The sequence below is a fragment of the Oncorhynchus keta genome, chromosome 30, assembly GCF_023373465.1.
Source record: "Oncorhynchus keta strain PuntledgeMale-10-30-2019 chromosome 30, Oket_V2, whole genome shotgun sequence".
Taxonomy (NCBI): domain Eukaryota; kingdom Metazoa; phylum Chordata; class Actinopteri; order Salmoniformes; family Salmonidae; genus Oncorhynchus; species Oncorhynchus keta.
The window spans coordinates 26,034,957-26,057,245 of record NC_068450.1 but is presented as its reverse complement, the minus strand read 5'-3'; the positions used below and the strand labels follow the sequence as shown (position 1 = coordinate 26,057,245).

Below are 22,289 nucleotides of genomic sequence, written 5' to 3'. Positions count from 1 at the left end.
CAAATCAACCGTCCAATTAGACATCCAGCAAAGTATTATCGGCACGCAAAGGCCAAACATTCTCCCAAAATATGACCTTTAAACACTTAGTCTGCAGAGCCAAAAACGAATTTATTGTACATGGATTCATTTGAGGTAACCACAATGAGTCATGTCTGTTGTGCCATTGTCTTTATTAAAAAGTTAAACAATCAGTTATGGATTTATGACATGACTGATAAGGATAATTTTATTTTACACCATTGGAAAATCATTTCACATACAGTTGGGCCCACAATTGAGGTAATACAATCATTTCATTGTGGTACATTTGTTCAGAAACACTGACATGTCAGGATTATGCAATGCTCCACTGCCCAGGATAGAACAGTTGGTCATATGAACTAGTGCAGGTCAGCTTTTGTTCACCCGCAATTACTAAACCCTCTGACTGGGGATTTATATTAAACTGCACCCGACCAAAATACCAAATAATCTCAGCCTGTCTGATTTGCTCAAGAAAAAGCATTGTGTCTTATAAATCATTAAACCCAGTCATAAAATATTCCACCCTAAATATGCCAAACCCAAAGATATAACCACAGGGATTGCCCATTGATCCACACGTCACTGAACCCTGCCAGTGGTGGTCAAGCCAAGTGGTCTGGTGTTGCCAATCACCTGCAGGATGCATCAGTCTATACCCCATTCAAATCCAGACAGGAACAAACCTGTGGAGCTACATACAAAGACACATTAGAATACATACAACATTACAAATGTCTTGGGTCTTCCAGTTAGATTTTAGATGGAGAAGTCAAACTGTGCCAAAGTCCAGTGTTATTCTCAAGGAAAAGAGATCAAAGGAGACGTAGCCTGTGTCATGATTATGAGTACAAGCTTGGGTCCAAAACTAAATCACTCCAGATATTCTAGGTACATTATCTTTAATCAAGCTGTCAATCCTGTCCAAGCAAATCAATGCTGTTTTATTTTACCTTTAACTAGGCAAGTCAGTAAACAAATTCTTATTTTGACATATTTACCTTGTCAGCTCAGGGATTCGATCTGGCAACCTTATGGTTACAAGTCCAACGCTTTAACCACTAGGCTACCTGCCGCCCCTTTGTCTGTCGAAGATGAAGGAAAATATTAACTATATGTACACAGAATGTAGACGTTGAGGTATTCAGGAAAGAAGTGTGCTCAGGGTTCCGAAGGTTCTTCACTAGACAATAAGTAGGTGATAAATGTCATCATCACTGCACAGTACATGTCTTTCAGCTACAGAACCTCACCCATCCTCACCTTGAAATCATAGCTGGCAAGTTGTCCTGAAATGCAAAGAAATCGAATTAGTTATAATAAATACTTCACACAGTAACAGCCATTAGAAAATGTGCTCAGCGTTAGTCTTCGCCAACAGTAAGAAAGCTGGGTTAAAGCTATAAAGCTCTTATCACAGCGACAGATTAGTTTCAACATATTACAAGTAAAAGTGTCTCAGGTCTTCTAGTCAGATTGTTGTAGATGGAGACTACTTCAAACTGTGCCAAAGTCCTGGGCTATTCTCCCAAGGAAAAGAGATCACCAACGAGGAAGTAGCCTCTGCCATGATTATGAGTACAGCTTGGGTCCAAAAGACAATCCACATGGTATAGGTAGGTACATTACCTTTAAATCAAGCCATCGAATCCTGTCGAAGTAACACAATGCTTTGTCTGGAAGATGAAGGAGAAGGATATGAACAATACAGATGAAAGTTGACTGACAGTCAGGAAAGAACTGTGCTCCGGGTTCTTCACAAGTCAGTAAAGTTAAATGCAGTACATTCGTGATGTTAAGCTACAATCATTCTAACCCATTCATAGCTTGAATGGAGCTGTGGCATCCCACTAAAGTGTAAATCTACCTGAAGTAAAATTAAGTCCTTATAAAATACTATGCACAGTAACAGTCACTGCAAACTGTGCTCAGCATTGACAAGTCTTCAACAGTAAGGCTGGGTTAAAGTTATGAAGCTCTCATCAGTGCACTGTACCATTTGGGTCCAGAAATCCCCTATTTAAAAGTAATTACCTTGTAGCGACTATCAATCCAGCCCAAGCATCTCCATTATTCCTGAGGAAAAGAGTCAGTCATTCAGGAAGAGTTGTGTTCAGGGTTCCAAAGGTTCTTCACTAGGTGATAAATATCACACCACGCCTTTTAGTATAATTGATCCAGCCTCACCTTCAATGGCGTGGTAAAGTAATAGTTCGTAGTCAGGTTTCCCTGAAAGACCAAAACAATTGCGTCAGGAATGATCCTTAAAGCACAAACACAATGTAGCGGCCATAACAGCCATTACAAACGTGCTCAGAATTGAAAAGTCGTCACCAGCAGTAAGAAAGCTGGGTTAAAGCTATAATGCTTGCATCACTGCACAGCATGTATATGGAAGTACCGTTTGGGTTGGAGAATCACAGATGTTTAGAGTGCATTACCTTGCATCGACTCCAAATAAGCCACCAAAACAGCCGAAGCATCTCCAGTCTCATCTACATTATTCCTGAGGAGGAAAGGAGAAAGCCTATGAGCAATATATACAAGAACAAACAGTAAGAGTCATTCAGGAAGTTGTGCTCAGGGTTCCGAAGGTTCTTCACTAGACATCAAGTAGGTGATACAAGTCATCACTGCACAGTACATGTCTTAGTAAAATATTGCCCACCGTCACCTTGAATAGTTGAAGCATTCCGTAGTTGGCAAGTAGTCCTGAAATGCAAAGATATTGAATTAGTTATAATAAATACTGTACACAGTAACAGCACTTACAAAATTGTGCTCAGAGTTAACTCGTCTTCACCAACAGTAAGAAAGCTGGGTTAAAGCTATAAAGCTCTCATCAGCACACATTAAGTTATGACAGTACCATTTGGGTTCAGAAATCAACATGTTCAAAGGTCATTACCTTGCACTTGGTCTGGCCTGGAGTTTAGGGAGTCACCTGCAGGATGCGGAAGTCTATATACCCCCATTCGAGTCCAGATAGGAACAATCCTGTTGAGGTACACAAACCAATCTCATTACACAGCAACACATTAGTTTAGTTTCAACATATTACAAGTAAAAGTGTCTCAGGTCTTCTAGTCAGATTGTTGTAGATGGAGACTACTTCAAACTGTGCCAAAGTCCTGGGTTATTCTCCCAAGGAAAAGAGATCACCAACGAGGAAGTAGCCTCTGCCATGATTATGAGTACAGCTTGGGGCCAAAAGACAATCCACATGGTATAGGTACATTACCTTTAAATAAAGCCATCAAATCCCGCCAAAGCAATCCGATGTGTTGTCTGGAGGATGAAGGAAAACAATATATACACAGAATGTAGACGTGAGGTATTCAGGAACGAAATGTGCTTAGGGTTCCGAAGGTTCTTCACTAGACAATAAGTAGGTGATAAATATCACTGCACAGTACATGTCTTTTGGCTATAAGTCTGATCCATCCTCACCTTCAATGGAGTTGTAAAGTAATATTTCAGTTAGGCTCTCCTGAAACAAAATAATTGATAGTTGATCCTTACAGCACAAACACAATGTAGCGGCCATAACAGCCATTAAAAACATGCTCAGAATTGAAAAGTCGTCACCGCCAGTAAGAAAGCTGGGTTAAAGCTATAATGCTCACATCACTGCACATTAAAGAACTTGTTCATGGAGTTTCACCAACACTACTGAGACGTCCTCACCTTCAAAACATTGTATAGAGTTGAAGAGACTTTAATTGAGAGATTAAAGTTCCTGAAATGCAAAGAACAAATGCTTAGACATTGCACTACAAGCCATATAAATATAAGCAAGTAATATGTAGACAAGCATAGAGAATTGTGCTGTGTCAAAGGTTCATCAACATACACAAGAATGTGTTAAATCACTGCACAAAACATTCCCATTAACAATATTCTTAATCTCACCCTCAATAGTTAATAATAATATATGCCATTTAGCAGACGCTTTTATCCAAAGCGACTTAGTCATGTGTGCATACATTCTACGTATGGGTGGTCCCGGGGATCGAACCCACTACCCTGGCGTTACAAGCGTCATGCTCTACCAACTGAGCTACAGAAGAACCCAACATGTTGGAATCTAGTTGGAATTCATTCAGCAGGATTTCCTGAAATAATAAATGAGTAGAATATAAATTCACTAGTAACTAGATGTGGCTGTATTAAATAAGAATATTTGTTAGCCCTTCTACTAGGGTTGCCCCAGTGTGGGTACAGCCCACTCAGAGGGGCACAGCTCCGCTACAGCTCGGCACCAACAGCCACTAAAACAGTGTCTGCTGGACCACGCTACATTAGCTGAGCCTTTCTCTCCCAGCAGTGTAACACTAACTCAGGCATGGGGCTGGCCTGTACAGCTGACTACTACTGGGTCACGAATTAGCCAATCGTGATTTGCTAAGTCTAGAATGTTAGGATGTGGGAAACAGTTCCCTTGAAGGGGATCAAGTTATTCCCACTTGCAGCCCTTCCATATCTCCTAACATGTCTAGGTAAAAAGTATCACTTCTGACAAAGCACTATGAAACATATGGTAGTGAATGACTGTTTTAGCAAACTTGGCCGACATTTTGCGTGGCACCACGTGTCATCGCCTTGCATGTGAAACTTGCCAATTATTTAGATAACGTTAGTTAGCCTTACCAACTTGCCTCTCAAACAGTCAATAGTAAAATGGCAGCCATTGAAACTAGTAACTACCTGAACAAGGTAACGTTAATCGTATATTTAAGTTGGTTAGCTAACTTAGCGTTTAGCCAGCAGTTTGTTTAATTAACATTCCTACCTTGCCCCTGTAAGTTCCACACAATTGTGTTATTTAGCTAAAGTTAGCTACAACGTTGTCATTAATAACTGGATTTTCATTCAAACTGTCCTAAAAGCAGGAAAAGCTTACCAGACGACAAAATAAACACGACTCTCCTTCATTGTCATGTCAGAGAAAAAAGGACTGAACTCTAGCCCCTTGCAGATTTATAGTCCTGTTGGCACCATAGACTACAGTTCCGCTGTGAATTGTGGGATAGGTCTATACCTCCAAGAAAGAAACGTTGGCGCTGTGACCTTATGCCGCGTTCAAAACTACTGGGAATTTAGGAATATCTGACTTCAATGTATTAATTGAAGGGGGGTCCGAATGGGAGAAATCGATTGTAACAGTCATCCAACTCGGGATCTCGGGCCTCCTAGAGCGCCGACTATCCGACCTGAAGATCACTGGTATCTATTTTTCCAATTTCCCAGTTGTTTTGAACGCGGTAATGCCCGAGTTGGATGACCATTCAAATTTTTTTTCCGAGTTCTGAGATGTTTTGAACACACTGAAATCGGAGATTTACGAGTTCCCAGTTGTCTTGAACGCGGCAATAAACTGCCCGCGTTCCCGGCGAGTGGTAGTGGGAGGACCACACGTAATCGCGTGACGCAGTTTACTGCGATATTATTTATTTTTTAAACGTAACCTTTATTTAACTAGGCAAGTCCGTTAAGAGCAAATTCTTATTTACACCGGCCAAACCCCGACCAATTGTGCGCCGCCTTATGGGCTAACAAATATTCACGACTGGTTGTGCCCCCGTGATATGCAGCTGTTCAGGGAAGCTAGAAACCTTTATACACAGGCAGTTAGAAAAGCCAAGGCTAGCTTTTTCAAGCAGACATTTGCTTCCTGCAACACTAACTCAAAAAAGTTCTGGGACACTGTAAAGTCCATGGAGAATAAGAACACCTCCTCCCAGCTGCCCACTGCACTGAAGATAGGAAACACTGTCACCACTGATAAATCCACCATAATTGAGAATTTCAAGAAGCATTTTTCTACGGCTGGCCAGCACTGCACCCCCAACAGCAACTCGCCCAAGCCTTCCCCATTTCTCCTTCTCCCAAATCCATTCAGCTGATGTTCTGAAAGAGCTGAACAATCTGGACCCCTACAAATCAGCCGGGCTAGACAATCTGGACCCTTTCTTTCTAAAATTATCTGCCGAAATTGTTGCCACCCCTATTACTAGCCTGTTCAACCTCTCTTTCGTGTCGTCTGAGATTCCCAAAGATGGGAAAGCAGCTGCGGTCATCCCCCTCTTCAAAGGGGGGGGCACTCTTGACCCAAACTGCTACAGACCTATATCTATCCTACCATGCCTTTCTAAGGTCTTCGAAAGCCAAGTCAACAAACAGATTACCGACCATTTTGAATCTCACCATACCTTCTCTGCTAGGCAATCTGGTTTCAGAGCTGGTCATGGGTGCACCTCAGCCACGCTCAAGGTCCTAAATGATATCTTAACCCCCATCGATAAGAAACATGACTGTGCAGCCGTATTCATTGATCTGGCCAAGGCTTTCGACTCTGTCAACCACCACATCCTCATCGGCAGACTCGACAGCCTTGGTTTCTCAAATGATTGCCTCGCCTGGTTCACCAACTACTTCTCTGATAGAGTTCAGTGTGTCAAATCGGAGGGTCTGCTGTCCGGACCTCTGGCAGTCTCTATGGGGGTGCCACAGGGTTCAATTCTTGGACCGTCTCTCTTCTCTGTATACATCAATGAGGTCGCTCTTGCTGCTGGTGAGTCCCTGATCCACCTCTACGCAGACGACACCGTTCTGTATACTTCCGGCCCTTCTTTGGACACTGTGTTAACCCTCCAGGCAAGCTTCAATGACATACAACTCTCCTTCCGTGGCCTCCAATTGCTCTTAAATACAAGTAAAACTAAATGCATGCTCTTCAACCGATCGCTACCTGCACCTACCCGCCTGTCCAACATCACTACTCTGGACGGCTCTGACTTAGAATACGTGGACAACTACAAATACTTAGGTGTCTGGTTAGACTGTAAACTCTCCTTCCAGACCCATATCAAACATCTCCAATCCAAAGTTAAATTTAGAATTGGCTTCCTATTTCGCAGCAAAGCATCCTTCACTCATGCTGCCAAACATACCCTTGTAAAACTGACCATCCTACCAATCCTCGACTTTGGCTATGTCATTTACAAAATAGCCTCCAATACCCTACTCAACAAATTGGATGCAGCCTACCACAGTGCAATCCGTTTTGTCACCAAAGCCCCATATACTACCCACCATTGCGACCTGTACGCTCTCGTTGGCTGGCCCTCGCTTCATACTCGTCGCCAAACCCACTGGCTCCATGTCATCTACAAGACCCTGCTAGGTAAAGTCCCCCCTTATCTCAGCTCGCTGGTCACCATAGCATCTCCCACCTGTAGCACACGCTCCAGCAGGGATATCTCTCTAGTCACCCCCAAAACCAATTCTTTCTTTGGCCGCCTCTCCTTCCAGTTCTCTGCTGCCAATGACTGGAACGAACTACAAAAATCTCTGAAACTGGAAACACTTATCTCCCTCACTAGCTTTAAGCACCAACTGTCAGAGCATCTTACAGATTACTGCACCTGTACATAGCCCACCTATAATTTAGCCCAAACAACTACCTCTTTCCCAACTGTATTTAATTTATTTATTTATTTTGCTCCTTTGCACCCCATTATTTTTATTTCTACTTTGCACATTCTTCCATTGCAAAACTACCATTCCAGTGTTTTACTTGCTATATTGTATTTACTTTGCCACCATGGCCTTTTTTGCATTTACCTCCCTTCTCACCTAATTTGCTCACATTGTATATAGACTTGTTTATACTGTATTATTGACTGTATGTTTGTTTTACTCCATGTGTAACTCTGTGTTGTTGTATCTGTCGAACTGCTTTGCTTTATCTTGGCCAGGTCGCAATTGTAAATGAGAACTTGTTCTCAACTTGCCTACCTGGTTAAATAAAGGTGAAATAAATAAATAAAATATAGCCTGGATATGATTGTTATATCAATATTAATAAATATTTGCGCATTAAAGGGTTTCCACCGACAATTCTCGCATAGGGAATTTTACCTCCACAAAAAGTTGCCACATTATTGAGTGTATTTTTGTAAAGTTCACCGATTTCGGTGGAAACATTTTTTATCTGACATTTTATTCACATAAAAAGGGTGGATGGAAACCTGGTTAATGGCTGTGACAAATACATTTGGCTTGACTCCACATCATCTGCCTCAGTCCCAGCAAAAGTACAATGAATGTATTGCCAATTTCTCATATCCAAAACCACTGTTGAAATGTAGAATTTTATTAGGAAAGTTAGCAACCGTAATTGAGAACCCAAATCAATCTAAAATTTGACAATAAATCCACCTCATACCAGACTGGTTATTTTCTCATTTTCACAGACTACTGCTGCCAATTATATCTGTCAGATAGGCAGCAGCTCAAACGTCATACAATAGTTGGCAAAACAAAATCTATTTGTATGCATGGTAGCTTCTAATCATTCTCTCAGCTTATACCCATGACAAAGTCAAGAAGAATGAGTGCTCTTCTGTACTGAATGGAATAACAAAAAGATTCAAAAGAATAGAAATAAAACCCTGCAGCTGTATTGTCGTATTATACATCTTTAACCACACACACACGCTACTCATATCACTGTACATATGCTGTTTTCATAGAGCAGATAAACAGGATGGAGCTAGAGAAAAGCCAAGCTTCTTCTATTGCATTTCCACTGTTGTCTAGACCAGCAGAGCAACATTGAAAAATTAAACCCAAAATGGCGTCACAGTCAGACTAACACAATTGCTATAAACAGTTCACTACTTCACAAGATGCAAATAATTTTTCTTAAAATGGACAGGATATATAGTCTATCACAATTAAATTACAAAGGGGTGGAGGAACATACACTGAGTATAGTTACATGCACACACTAATGAGATTATTCTGGATAGTCAGATTAATATAATAGTTAAATTTTAACATTTACAAGCTTTGCAAGAAGAACGATTTCCCTAATAATCACGTTTACATGGACAAATGAAATCAGGCTACCCGATGGCACTCTGAAAAATGCAGAAAATCGGCAATCAAAACATTCTACCACCACATATATGATTCCGATGACGCATACATTCAGTTGTTTCCGAACTCTCACTTCGCCGATTACAAAATGTTTACATGTCCTGGTGTTTTAATCAGTGTATGCTTAATTTGATTTTGACCTTACGCCGATTATGATAAGCAGAATAAGGTGTTTACATGACTATTGCGTAATCTGCCTACTGCCATAATCTGTTTAATATCAAATTATTACTGTGCATGCAAATGTACTCAATGACATATACAGTATACTTTTTACTGCAAAAACACAGCATGTGAGAATTGTATTCTAGTCATAGCTGCCACTCAGGACAACAGGTCTACAATTCCAAGCCCATCAGTCCATGTCTCCAGACAACCACAAGTGCAAAGGTTTCACTGCTGGCCTTCCTTCTTCTCTCCAGTTCCACCTTCTGACGATGACGATCCAGAGCCGCCGTTGCTACCTTCCCTCTCTGATGCCATCTGAGACCAAATGGAGAAAAGCTGGTTAATAAATATAACAGCAATATATCAATTGACCCATTGTGATAGAATGTTAGGCTCTTAATTGACAAGCTAAGCAACCAATCCAGGCTTCTTCCAGGCTGGCCACAATCCTTTACAAATGCAAGTGAAAAAAAAACAAAAAACTACTGGACAATGTTGGGGTGCTGAAATAATTACCTTCTTATAAGCCATTTCGAAGAGTTTGAGTGATGCCTGCTGAAGGGTGGTGGCAGCCTGTTTGATGTTTTCGCCAGTCTCTTCATCCTTCCGTGACAGCAAGTCTCTCACTTTGGCAATCTCTTCCTTCAGTTTGTTGCACTGAAAGATGGGAAACAAACTCAAATACTAGGACTACTGGAATTTCCTGATATTTGGGATTGTTTGGGATGTTTCAGAGGCATAGTTATGTACATTTTGCTGTTCAGTGTCCTTGGGTTTTTGTAAAAAGCTTTAAAAATCCTATGTATTATTATAATAAAATGTCCCACATACCTCATCAGTAGGGAGCTGATCCTTGAACTCCTCCATCTTGGATTCAGTGTCATGGACGATGCCCTCGGCCTGGTTAACAGCCTCAACACGGTCCTAGGCAAAAACAAACAGGACACAAAGGATTACTGTCAGCATTCAGTCACACCTTATTCAAAACACAGCCCAATTCCAGCTGGGGATGTAACTGATAAAAGTTCAAACGGACAGCTGATAAGAGAATGTCAAACCTACCTTTCGCCTCCGGTCCTCCTCTGCGTACTTCTCTGCGTTCTTAACCATGTTTTCAATGTCGTCCTTGCTGAGGCCACCAGAGGACTGGATAACAACTGGAGAAGTGAAGGAGAAGCAGTGTAAAGTAAAAATACATTACTGAAATCCTACTTTTATTTATCAGTTATTTTACCAGGTGAGTTGACTGAGAACACGTTCTCATTTGCAGCCACGACCTGGGGAATAGTTACAGGGGAGAGGAAGGGGATGAATGAGCCAATTGTAAACTGGGGATTATTTGGTGACCGTGATGGTTTGAGGGCCAGATTGGGAGTTTAGCCAGGACACCGGGGTTAACACCCCTACTCTTACGATAAGTGCCATGGGATCTTTAATGACCTCAGAGAGTCAGGACACCCGTTTAACGTCCCATCCGAAAGACAGCACCCTACACAGAAAGCATGCATTTCAAGGGCAGGTTGTTTGAGGATCTTACTCTGCTGTTCGCGGCCTGTGCCCTTGTCTTTGGCAGAGACGTGGACGATTCCATTGGCGTCAATGTCGAAGCAGACCTCGATCTGGGGTACTCCACGTGGGGCAGGGGGGATTCCAACCTGCATGAACAAGACATCAGTAAGACATTGTTTACATCAGACACACCAGAGAATCTAAAGATATCCCATTTAAATTGAGTTAGTATGAATCAGCTAGGAAGGACACTTACCAGAGTGAACTGTCCCAGGATCTTGTTGTCTGCTGCCATCTCCCTCTCCCCTTGGCACACCTTGATCTCCACCTGGGACTGACCATCAGCTGCTGTTGAGAACACCTGAACGAGGAGGAGGAATGCATCAGTACCACTGATGAGGTAAGACAATGAAGTATATAGAATTAATTTAGGTTTCACCAGCCAGAACAAATTTGGATTTTTGTCCCGCACCTGGCCCTTCTTGGTGGGAATGGTTGTGTTCCTGTTGATGAGTTTGGTGAACACCCCTCCGAGGGTCTCGATACCGAGAGACAGTGGTGTGACATCCAGAAGGAGCACATCAGTAACATCTCCAGCCAGAACACCTCCCTGGATGGCAGCTCCAATGGCCACAGCCTCATCTGGGTTGACTGACTTGCTGGGAGCACGGCCAAACAGGTCTTGGACTGTCTGCTGGACCTGGGAGGAGACCGTAGAATGGAGGGTCAGAGAGGGGCAAAGCATGATGAGGTGGGATAGAAACTGGGAGATCTGCTCACCTTGGGCATACGGGACATGCCACCGACCAGAAGCACCTCTCCGATGTCCCCCTTGGAGACCTCAGCGTCCTGCATGGCCTTCTGGCAGGGGGCCACTGTCCTGCGGATCAGGTCAGACACAATGCCCTCAAACTGGGAGCGGGTCAACTTCATGTTCAAGTGCTTGGGGCCAGAGGCATCCATGGTCAGGTAGGGCAGATTGATGTCGGTCTGTGGGAGAAAAAGTCTCCGTAAAATGTTTTACATCAAGATTGAGAGGGAGGTAACATATACAGGTTTTACATATTGCATCATCCATACTTGAATTATCTTACATTTGGATGGACAGCCTAGCTCAGAGCAGTGATGTTTGTTCTACTAGAGCTGCCCCCGTGTGAGGGTACAGCTAGGGGTTACAGATCTTACAACACAAACCATGAGGGTCAAGGGACTGTATAAAATACAAGCAAGTCGTTTCTATTGACCAAGATCTTATCATTAGCTTGGCAATGAAATACATGTCTGCTGTGGGATGAAACTCACCTGCAGGGATGATGACAGTTCACATTTGGCTTTCTCGGCTGCCTCCCTTACTCTCTGCAGAGCCATGCTGTCTTTGGTCAGGTCAACTCCAGACTGGAAGGAGAAACCAAAGGTTTGATAAAAATGGCTGGCTTGAATGTGGCAGATGTGCTTGGTCAGATAAAGGTATCACATAGTTCTTTATCCAGGATACTTCCTCCTTCTCACCTCCCTCTTGAACTCCTTCACAATGTGGGTCAGTAGGTGCTGGTCAAAGTCCTCTCCACCCAAAAAGGTGTCTCCGTTTGTGGACTTCACCTCAAACACGCCCTTCTGGATCTCAAGGACAGAGATGTCAAAGGTGCCACCTCCCAGGTCATAGACGGCAATGCTGCAAGTCAGGGACAGGTGTGAAACATGAGCTAAAAGCACGGATAAAAATAAGGTCACGGTCATTGCTTAGGTGTCGTAGAGGTTTTCCAGCAGTTTGTAGGGTTGTTATACTTACATTCTGTCCTGAGTCTTGTCCAGACCGTAGGCCAGAGCAGCAGCAGTGGGCTCATTGATGACTCGCAGCACATTCAGCCCAGCAATCTGACCAGCATCCTTTGTGGCCTGTAAACAAAATGACCTACTCATTACACAGCGTTTTTCATTAGTTCCGGCTGTCGGCTATTCAGCCGGTTAGACTCATTTTAAGCCTGCTATTTTTCACTTCATATTATTTAGGCTACTTTTAATTTAACGTTTCAATTCGTTAGTCCGTCGGGCCCCCTCCGGCTAGAATGAACATATGCATCTTCTAGCGATCAATTGATAGGGCATGCGCCTGTCAGTCACAAAGCGAACGATGGCAGGGAAGCACAGCAGAGAGTTAGAGGCGAAGCGAGAAGTTTCACTCTTGCCAAAATAAGCTAACTGCGTTTCTATGGGCTTATTTTGGACCTAAGCTTGTCGCCTACCTTCCTGCCTTTGGGACAACGGCTCCCATTGTTAGGGCGGAGACATAAGCATATTGACATTACATACAGATGTGGTTGCATTCTGGTCCAAATATGATGGTCATTTGGTCTGATGAGTCCAAATGTGAGATCTTTGGTTCCAACCACCGTGTCTTTCTGCGACGCAGAGTAGGTGAACGGATGATCTCTGCATGTGTGGCTCCCAGCATGAAGCATGGAGGAGGTGGTGTGATGGTGCTTTCCTGGTTATTTATTTAGAATTCAAGGCACACTTAACCAGCATGGCTACCACAGCATTCTGCAGCAATACGCCATGCCATCTGGTTTGTGCTTAGTGGGACTATCATTTGTTTTTCAACAGGACAATGACCCAACACACTTAAGGCTGTGTAAGGGCTATTTGACCAAGGAGAGTGATGGAGTGCTGCATCAGTTGACCTGGCCTCCACAAATCACCCAACCTCAACCCAGTTGAGATGGTTTGGGATGAGTTGGACTGCAGCCAAGAAGTGCTCAGCATATGTGGGAATTCAAGACTGTTGGAAAAGTATTCTTCATGAAGCTACTTGAGACATTGTAAGCAAAGCAAAGCTGTCATCAAGGCAAAGGGTGGCAACTTTGAAGAATCTCAAATATATTTGGATTTGTTTAACACTCTTTTGGTTACTTCACGATTTCATGTGTTATTTCATAGTTTTGACATCTTCACTATTATTCTACCATGTAGAAAAACGTACAAATAAAGTAAAAACCTTGAATGAGTAGGTGTGTCAACTTTTGACTGGGTCTGTATATAGTGTTTAATATGTATTTTATATTGTATTATACATGGCGCTTTTGGAAAAGAGACCTAGGTCTCAATAGGTCTTTCCTGTCAAAATAGGTTAAATGAAAAAATAAGACATTTTAGTAATTGAAATTGTAAAGTCATGTCTTTCTACACAATATCACAAGAAATGTTTCTAATCTGGGAGTTAAAGATCTTTTTCAGAGCTGATCCGATTGGTCAAAAGTAGAGGCTGACTGATTATGATTTTTCAACACAGACACCGATTATTGGAGGACCGAAAAAAGCCGATACCGATTAATAGGCCAGTTTTTATATATATTTGTAATAATGACAATTACAACAATAAAGAATTAACACTTATTTTAACTTAATATAATACATCAATAAAAACAATTTAGTCTCAAAAAAATAATGAAACATGTTCAATTTGGTTTAAATAATGCAAAAACAGTGTTGGAGAAGAAAGTAAAAGTGCAATATGTGCCATGTAAAAAAACTAATGTTTAAGTTCCTTTCTCAGAATATGAGAAAGCTGGTGGTTGCTTTTAACTTGAGTCTTCAATATTCCCAGTTAAGAAGTTTTAGGTTGAAGGAATTCTAAGACTATTTCTCTCTATACCATTTGTATTTCATATACCTTTGACTATTGGATGTTCTTATAGGCACTATAGTACTGCCAGCCTAATCTCGGGAGTTTGAAGTCATAAACAGCGCTGTGCTTGAAGCATTACGAAAAGCTTCTGGCAAACGGAGGAAAGTGCAGTTTGAATGAATGCTTACGAGCCTGCTGCTGCCTATAACCGCTCAGTCAGACTGCTCTATCAAATCAGACTTAATTATAATAAACAAACAAATACAAGCCGTAGGTCATTAATATGGTCAAATCCGGTCCAGTCTCCTTGTGGATTGCAATATAATCTGCATCCAAAAAATGCAGATTACCTATTTTTAAGAAAACGTTAAATCTGCCATTCCAATTAATCGGTTGACCTCTTTAAAAAAAAGAAGCCCAATTTGTAAAGAGAAAATCTGAATTGGGCTGCCTGTGTAAATGCAGCCAGACACAAATACACTGATCAAAGTTGAGGCTTGATAGATCACCATTCTGTGAGTCAATGGCAAAGGCATTTTTTTTTTAAACCTTTATTTTACTAGGCAAGTCAGTTAAGAACAAATTCTTATTTTCAATGACGGCCTAGGAACAGTGGGTTAAATGCCTGTTCAGGGGCAGAACGACAGATTTGTACCTTGTCAGCTCAGGGATTTGAACTTGCAACCTTTCGGTTACTAGTCCAACGCCCTAACCACTAGGCTACCATGCCACATAGCTAGTGACAAAGTGACTTTCGGTCACCAGTGTTTGCCAGTAATGAATGATTCAGCAGACAAAGTTGAAGAAATAAAGTAAGGCTGATACCTGTCTCTGGGAGTCATTGAAGTAGGCTGGCACGGTGACCACTGCATTCTTCACATTGTGACCCATGTAGTTCTCTAAAATCAGGACAATGTTACAATGAGTGCATGCTTTTTTTTAGCACACAGACAGGGGTAGTTGGTAACAGAGAATTGGCATGCTAGTTCCCCCTACGGGGGCAATGAACACTAATTGATAGGTAGATTACCTGCTGTCTCCTTCATCTTCATCAGCACGAAGGCACCAGCCTGGCTGGGGGAGTAGAGCTTTCCATGGGCCTCGACCCAGGCATCACCATTGGAAGCACGGACAATCTTGTAGGGCACGTTCTTCCTGTGAAGCCACAAAGAAAAACCTGTCATGAATTTATCTACACCTCAAAATCATTTCCAACTAATGATGCCTTACGATGGCTAGTAAGGTATATAAGAGATATATAGTAAAACACTCACATGTCCTTCTGAACCTCTGCATCGTCGTAACGACGACCAATGAGACGCTTGGTGGCATAGAGGGTGTTGTTAGGGTTGGTGACTGCCTGTCTTTTGGCTGGCATGCCAACAAGTCTCTCGCCATCAGCTGTGAAGGCGACCACTGAAGGTGTTGTCCTTGCTCCCTCTGCATTCTCCAGTACCTGTCACAACAAACTAGTCAGTAACAGTCTAAAAAAACAACTATCAAAAGATGATTTCAAAGACATTCTCTTCATCACACAGGTCAAACATTCGTAATTAAATCCCTGATGAAATGATAACCTGTGCTTCTACATCTGCATTGCTTGCTCTTTAGGGTTTTAGGTTGGGTTTCTGTATTAGCACTCCGTATAAGGGCTTTATAAATAAATGTGATAACATGCCAGAGGGTGACAACACTGCCATCTCAAAACATAAACTGACCTTTGCTTGTTTTCCCTCCATAACCGCCACACAGGAGTTTGTTGTACCCAGATCAATCCCAATCACTGATCCTTTGATTGCCTCTGATCTGGAAAACAAAGTAAATCAAGGTAAGCACAAATGGTCAGAGATGTTCTTGGATGCTATATTGATATTAATTAGTTTACATATTAGTTTACTTGGGAAACTTCAAGAAAGAAACACCAGGAAAGAATACTCACGAATAGTTACATCTGGCCACAGACCTGAGAGCATCTTGCTGAAATCCATTCCAGCAAGCCTATGGGGAAAATATTGGTTAGCTACCATATCATGACTACTTATTAGTGAAATCTGTCCTTAACCCTTTTCAACCAATAAATGAAAACAAACAGGTATATTTTAAAATTAAACACAGGGCATGGATGCACAATAATCCTAATGTGGTATAAAACATTGTCTATGAATGTACTTGTATTTATTAAGGAACCCCATTATCCACTGCCGTGTCTTCCTGGGGTCCAGCAACATGAAGGCAGTTAAGAATGAAAAAGCTCCATAGCTTGTCTAAAATGATGTTTGGTTATGACATTTGAACATCATGCCTGGGACACCACAGTGATGGCCACAGGTGCTATTTTCACGATTAATGACGCCCCCCTTTATAACAAGACCTGCACATTTCATTAACTTATCTTACACAAAATAACAAGCCGCTTAAGGGTTTGAAACCACTTGCAATTCAATCACTTCAAGCGGGTAACGTTAACTAGCGAGCCATTACTTGTCCCTTAGTAAGCTCCCACTATGGTCGCTAATGTACATTACTTGGTATGTCTATTCAGAAGAACAACACATGATATAGTTAAAGAAAGCATCCTGGCTAACCCCGGCTTGGCGAAAAGTTAGCAAGCTGGCTACTGCAAGTTAGCTAGTTAACTAACAGTACAACTAGTCACGTCTTGCCAAGCTAACATTAACTGGCTAGCTCTTCTTTAACAGTTTTCCGACATGACTATTGTTAAAACTTCTTCAGCATTGGTGGGTCCCCTGCGGGACGGTTGAGCTAACGGAGGCTAATGCGATTAGCATGTAGTTGTAAGTAACAAGAACATTTCCCAGGACTTTAGACATATCTGATATTGGCAGAAAGATTAATCTAACTGAACTGTCCAATTTACAGTAGCTATTACAGTGAAAGAATGCCATGCTATTGTTCGAGGAAAGTGCACAGTTTTGAAAATGAAAAGTTATTGATAAATAAATTAGGCACATTTGGGCAGTCTTGATACAACATTTTAAACAAAAATGCAATAATTTATTGGATCAGTCTTAAACGTTCTAAATTGCACCTGGGCTGGAATAATACATTATAGCCTTTCTTTTGCATTTCAAAGATGATGGTACAAGAAAAACATTTGGTTTGTTCTTTGTATTATCTTTTATCAGATATGTGTTAAATGATCCTACATTCCTTTCACATTTCCACAAGCGTCAGTGTTTCCATTCAAATTGTACCAAGAATATGCATGTCCTTGCTACAGGCAGTTAGATTTGGGTATGGGTGTCATTTTATGCAAAAATTGAAAAAGAAAAAAAAAGAGCCCATCCTTAAGAGGTTTAATTTAACTAGTATTTTTTCGGGATGGCAGCTTTATCCATTAGATGGTACTCAGCTAGTAGCAAAAGATGTTAACTAGCTACTTTAGCTGCGACATTTAACGTTAGCTAACGTTAGCTAGAACTAGCCATTACTCCTTGAATTAGTCATCCTTCATGTCCAATTACACCTCTTGGAAACATTTAAATTAACATTATTTGTCAATTGTGGCTGATTTACCTTCTTTATCAAGGAGGACACACTTCTTGAGCAGTTTGGAGAGGGGAGAGACCTTGAAGCAACACTCAACATTTTGACAATTCTGACTTTAAAATGGAGCCCCAATTAAAACCCAAGTTGTTGACTTTATATTGAATTTAAATTAACCCCGCTCTCTGTATATCTTATTTATCACGAAATATACAATTCCCAAGGTAAAACGAGGACTGTCTTTCTCCTGTCAGACCCGGTATGGTAGCACGACTGCTCTTCATTCAGCAACGCAGTTGACTTGAAACTACGATCTCGAATTATCCAACACATGGGTCGCTCTATGCATTGTGAAACTGACCCTTTTTAGTAGCCCAAAGATTGCCTGAGTCAAATTATTTATTTTGAAATAAAAATACTTTCCCCATGTATTATATTTAATTATCACAGACGAGCTACTCACAGAACACCAGGAATGTATGTTTAGTGTGCAGTATGATTATTTTATATGATACATTCTGCTAAAACATAATCATGATCAGATGCGGCCATCACACACCATGGGGTTTATGAAGGTCATTTTGAAAAAGGGTTACCGGTGTCTGGTCTGATGAAACATCACCACATTTGGATAAAGTGACTACATTTTTAACGTTAATGAAAGTGCATGACCATATCAAGGGATCGGCCGACATGTTGTATTTCTGTATATTATTAATCTGTTTGACTCTATTGGACTTTACCTTACACTCTCATGTGTGTCACCCTTTACAACACAGCTCATCAACATGCATTAATGAAGAGCTGGCTATTATTTACCCCCTCTCTGATGTGGGCACAACTGGCAACAAAAAACCCTACGGAAACCAGAGATGTTAAACCCTTACAAGAAAGCGTCATTGGACATTTTTTAGTAGTTCAACTTTTACACCACAAGATGATGCACACGTCATGCGGTGTTCTTCTTCTTGTTTGTATTGGCGAATTGCACCCATTTGACAGGTGCATACACCGCCATCTACTGCATTGGTCAAATCAAATTTTATTGGTCACGTTCACAAATTTAGCAGACGTTATTGTGGGTGTAGCGAAATGCTTGTGATGCTTGCTCCAACAGTGAAGTAGTATCTAATAGTTCACAACAATACACACTAATCTGAAAGTAAAATAATGTAATTAAAATATATATATATATATTAGGTCAAGCAATGTCGGAGTGGCATAGAAAACAGTATATACACATGAAATTAGTAAAGCATTATGTAAACATTATTTAAACATGTATGTAAGTTTGAAGTTCTTGCACTTTGTGATATGAAAAGGGGCAAAAGGCCCGGGAAAATGGAAGAAAAAATTGCCACACCAACTCTTTACCTATTAAAACCCCACTACCCCATTCCACTACTTGGCCCTGTCTGGTCCTATACCAGACTGGCAGCATGGGAAGACGGGACACTAGAGTTTAACACACCTTCTAACTCTTCTGCAGTAAAGTCTCACCTAAGTTCTTCTCTGCAGCTGCCATCACATCTATTTTCTGTGATTTACGTTCTATTTATGCAGTACAGTTGATAACCATGGCTATGAACGCTGAGAAGCCAACCTTACAAAAGCACTGTAGCACTCTTAGGATCCCTCCTCCTCTACAACTCTCTTCACTGCCTCAGCACATGACACCTTCTGTACTACTCTGACCCTGACCCTTTCTCTCACTGGACACTTCTGATCCCCAGTATCATTGGGGTGGCAGTGTAGCCTAGTGGTTAGAGTGTTGGACTAGTAACCAAAAGGTTGCAAGATTAAATCCCTGAGATGACAAGGTACAAATCTGTTGTCCTGCCCCTGAACAAGGCAGTTAACCCACTGTTCCTAGGCTGTCATTGACACATCCATTCACTGCATCCAAGGGGAGATAACTTCTCTCTCAATCTTGTTCCTGATTAAATGCATTGGGTCCTTAGGGCAGAGGAAAACATCTACTGTATTACTTGACCATTGCCTTTAAAAGATTTGAGGATTTTAAGCATTTATACTATGAGGGGAAAAAACACTGCACCTTTCAGCAGTATCTAAGTGTTCCATAGTCTCACAGGCGTTTGGTTGCCCCTGTAGAACATCAGAGAAAAGGGTGGAACCTGCACACTGACTGCTATAACTCAGACAAAACTTTGTAATCACAAACAGCATGCGATGAGACCTGTGAGACCAAATGAAGTTGTCCCGAACCACAGATCTAGGATCACACTCCCATCGCCTACCCCCATTCTTAACCTTAGCCCCAAAGTGGATTAAAACAATCTCTGGCCCAGTATCGGTGGTTTAGTTTAGAGGTACATTACCACCCTATTCTAGGGAGCTAGGGAAGTGACCAATGTGTCTTGTGTGGACACGCTTCCTGAAGAGATGGCGTTATGTAGGCTAACTACAGTTGAAGTCAGAAGTTTACATACACCTTAGCCAAATACATTTAAACTCAGTTTTTCACAATTCCTGACATTTAATCCAAGTAAAAATTCCCTGTCTTAGATCAGTTAGGATCACCACTTTATTTTAAGAATGTGAAATGTCAGAATAATAGTAGAGCAAATAATTTATTTCAGCTTTTATTTCTTTCATCACATTCCCAGTGGGTCAGAAGTTTACGTACACTCAATTAGTATTTAGTAGCATTGCCTTTAAATTGTTTAACTTGGGTCAAACGTTTTGGGTAGCCTTCCACAAGCTTCCCACAATAAGTTGGGTGAATGTTGGCCCATTCCTCCTGACAGAGCTGGTGTAACTGAGTCAGGTATGTGGGTCTCCTTATTCGCACACACTTTTTCAGTTCTGCCAACAAAATTTCTATGGGATTGAGGTCAGGACTTTGTGATGGCCACTCCAATACCTGGACTTTTGCCACAACTTTGGAAGTATGCTTGGGGTCATTGTCCATTTGGAAGACGCATTTGCGACCAAGCTTTAACTTCCTGACTGATGTCTTGAGATGCTGCTTCTATATATCCAAATAATTTCCCTTCCTCATGATGTCACCTATTTTGTGAAGTGCACCAGTCCCTCCTGCAGCAAAGCACCCCCACAACATAATGCTGCCACCCCCGTGCTTCACGGTTGGGATGGTGTTCTTTGGCTTGCAAGCCTCCCCCTTTTCCCTCCAAACATAACGATGGTCATTATGGCCAAACAGTTCTATTTTTGCTTCATCAGACCAGAGGACATTTCTCCAAAAAGTACGATCTTTGTCCCCATGTGCAGTTTTTTATGGCGGTTTTGGAGCAGTAACTTCTTCCTTGCTGAGCGGCCTTTCAGGTTACGCCAATATAGGACTCGTTTTCCTGTGGATATAGATAATTTTGTACCGGTTTCCTCCAGCATCTTCACAATGTCCTTTGCTGTTGTTCTGGGATTGATTTGCACTTTTTGCACCAAAGTACATTCATCTCTAGGAGACAGAACGCGTCTTCTTCCTGAGCGGTATGATGGCTGCGTGGTCCCATGGTGATTATACTTGCGTACTATTGTTTGTACAGAGGAACATGGTACCTTCAGGTATTGGACCAGACTTGTGGAGGTCTACAATTTTTTTCTGAGAACTTGGCTGATTTCTTTTGATTTTTCCCATGATGTCAAGCAAAGAGGCACTGAGTTTGAAGGTAGGCCTTGAAATACATCCACAGGTACACCTCCAATTGACTCAAATGATGTCAATTAGCCTATCAGAAGCTTCTAAAGCCATGGCGTCATTTTCTGGAATTTTCCAAGCTGTTTAAAGGCACAGTCAACTTAGTTTACATAAACTTCTGACACACTGGAATTGTGATACAGTGAATTATAAGTGAAATAATGTGTCTGTAAACAATTGTTGGAAAAATTACTTGTGTTATGCACGAAGTAGATGTCCTAACCGACTTGCCAAAACTATAGTTTGTTAACAAGAAATTTGTGGAGTGGTTGAAAAACGACTTTTAATGACTCCAACCTGACTTCCGACCTCAACTGTACATAACTATCCTGTATAGTAAATGATCCAGAACTTTTAACATCACAGTAAGATGATTTGGCTTTCCCACTAGATAATATTTGAGAAATGATTCCCCCCCATATAATGAGGGATTGAAACAGGGTGGTAATTCAACAAAGTGATTTGGTAAACGAGGCTCACCTGTGGTCATGCCCCTGTTAGATAAGCACCTCTTCTCTCCTTTCAGAGAAAAATAAATGACACGGTAAAGGTATATTATTCACTTTTTAAACATAATTATGAGTAGAGAAAAAGCTCATTTGTAGTGGTGTAATCTTGGAAACCCAGAATTATAATCTCATGTAATTGTTACATGTGTTTGTCCATGAGACATTAATAGCTGTAAACTATACCTGACTCCTAATCCATATAATTGTAATTAATTCAATTCTACATCAACAATTATTATTCAATTTTATCAATGTATTTATTGATTTAAAACGGATTAAATGTTAACAGCACACCTTTGGAAGCTTTTTAGAGTAATTTTGT

The 22,289-nt window shown here is 41.3% G+C and overlaps 1 protein-coding gene, 1 long non-coding RNA gene and 1 other non-coding gene across 4 annotated transcripts; all 3 read right to left on the bottom strand.

Moving 5' to 3' along the window:
• Positions 1-156: 156 nt before the first annotated feature.
• Positions 157-5,049, bottom strand: LOC118363345 (uncharacterized). 2 transcript variants are annotated; one of them, XR_008087407.1, is made up of 13 exons: positions 4,928-5,049; positions 3,651-3,763; positions 3,475-3,514; positions 3,266-3,312; positions 2,933-3,021; positions 2,699-2,736; positions 2,466-2,530; positions 2,212-2,253; positions 2,059-2,100; positions 1,654-1,700; positions 1,288-1,313; positions 1,026-1,109; positions 157-718 (listed from the first exon to the last, which is right to left on the bottom strand). It is a non-coding gene; the product is annotated as an uncharacterized LOC118363345 (long non-coding RNA). The 2 variants fall into 2 exon arrangements; XR_004821390.2 differs by having other exon boundaries at positions 3,712-3,763; positions 4,928-5,043.
• Positions 4,207-4,403, bottom strand: LOC118363999 (small nucleolar RNA SNORA74). Its single transcript, XR_004821502.1, has one exon. It is a non-coding gene; the product is annotated as a small nucleolar RNA SNORA74 (small nucleolar RNA).
• Positions 5,050-8,161: 3,112 nt separating the features above from the next.
• LOC118363335 (stress-70 protein, mitochondrial-like) lies at positions 8,162-18,122 on the bottom strand. Its single transcript, XM_035744074.2, has 17 exons — positions 17,810-18,122; positions 16,212-16,270; positions 15,991-16,078; positions 15,547-15,728; positions 15,303-15,427; positions 15,098-15,171; positions 12,437-12,543; positions 12,157-12,319; positions 11,950-12,042; positions 11,428-11,637; positions 11,120-11,347; positions 10,904-11,008; positions 10,676-10,793; positions 10,201-10,295; positions 9,970-10,062; positions 9,655-9,795; positions 8,162-9,453 (listed from the first exon to the last, which is right to left on the bottom strand). The coding sequence occupies exons 1-17, from the start codon at positions 17,879-17,881 to the stop codon at positions 9,364-9,366; spliced, it is 2,043 nt and encodes a 680-aa protein (XP_035599967.1). The 5' UTR covers positions 17,882-18,122; the 3' UTR covers positions 8,162-9,363.
• Positions 18,123-22,289: the final 4,167 nt, after the last annotated feature.

Coding starts and splice junctions, on each gene's coding strand:
- LOC118363335 (XM_035744074.2), bottom strand. CDS start 17,881: ATGTTGAGTGTTGCTTCAAGGTCTCTCCCCTCTCCAAACTGCTCAAGA. Junction 9,796..9,969: donor ATCAGCTCCCTACTGATGAG/GTATGTGGGACA, acceptor CCCATCTTTCAG/TGCAACAAACTGAAGGAAGA. Junction 9,454..9,654: donor TCGAAATGGCTTATAAGAAG/GTAATTATTTCA, acceptor ATTTGGTCTCAG/ATGGCATCAGAGAGGGAAGG.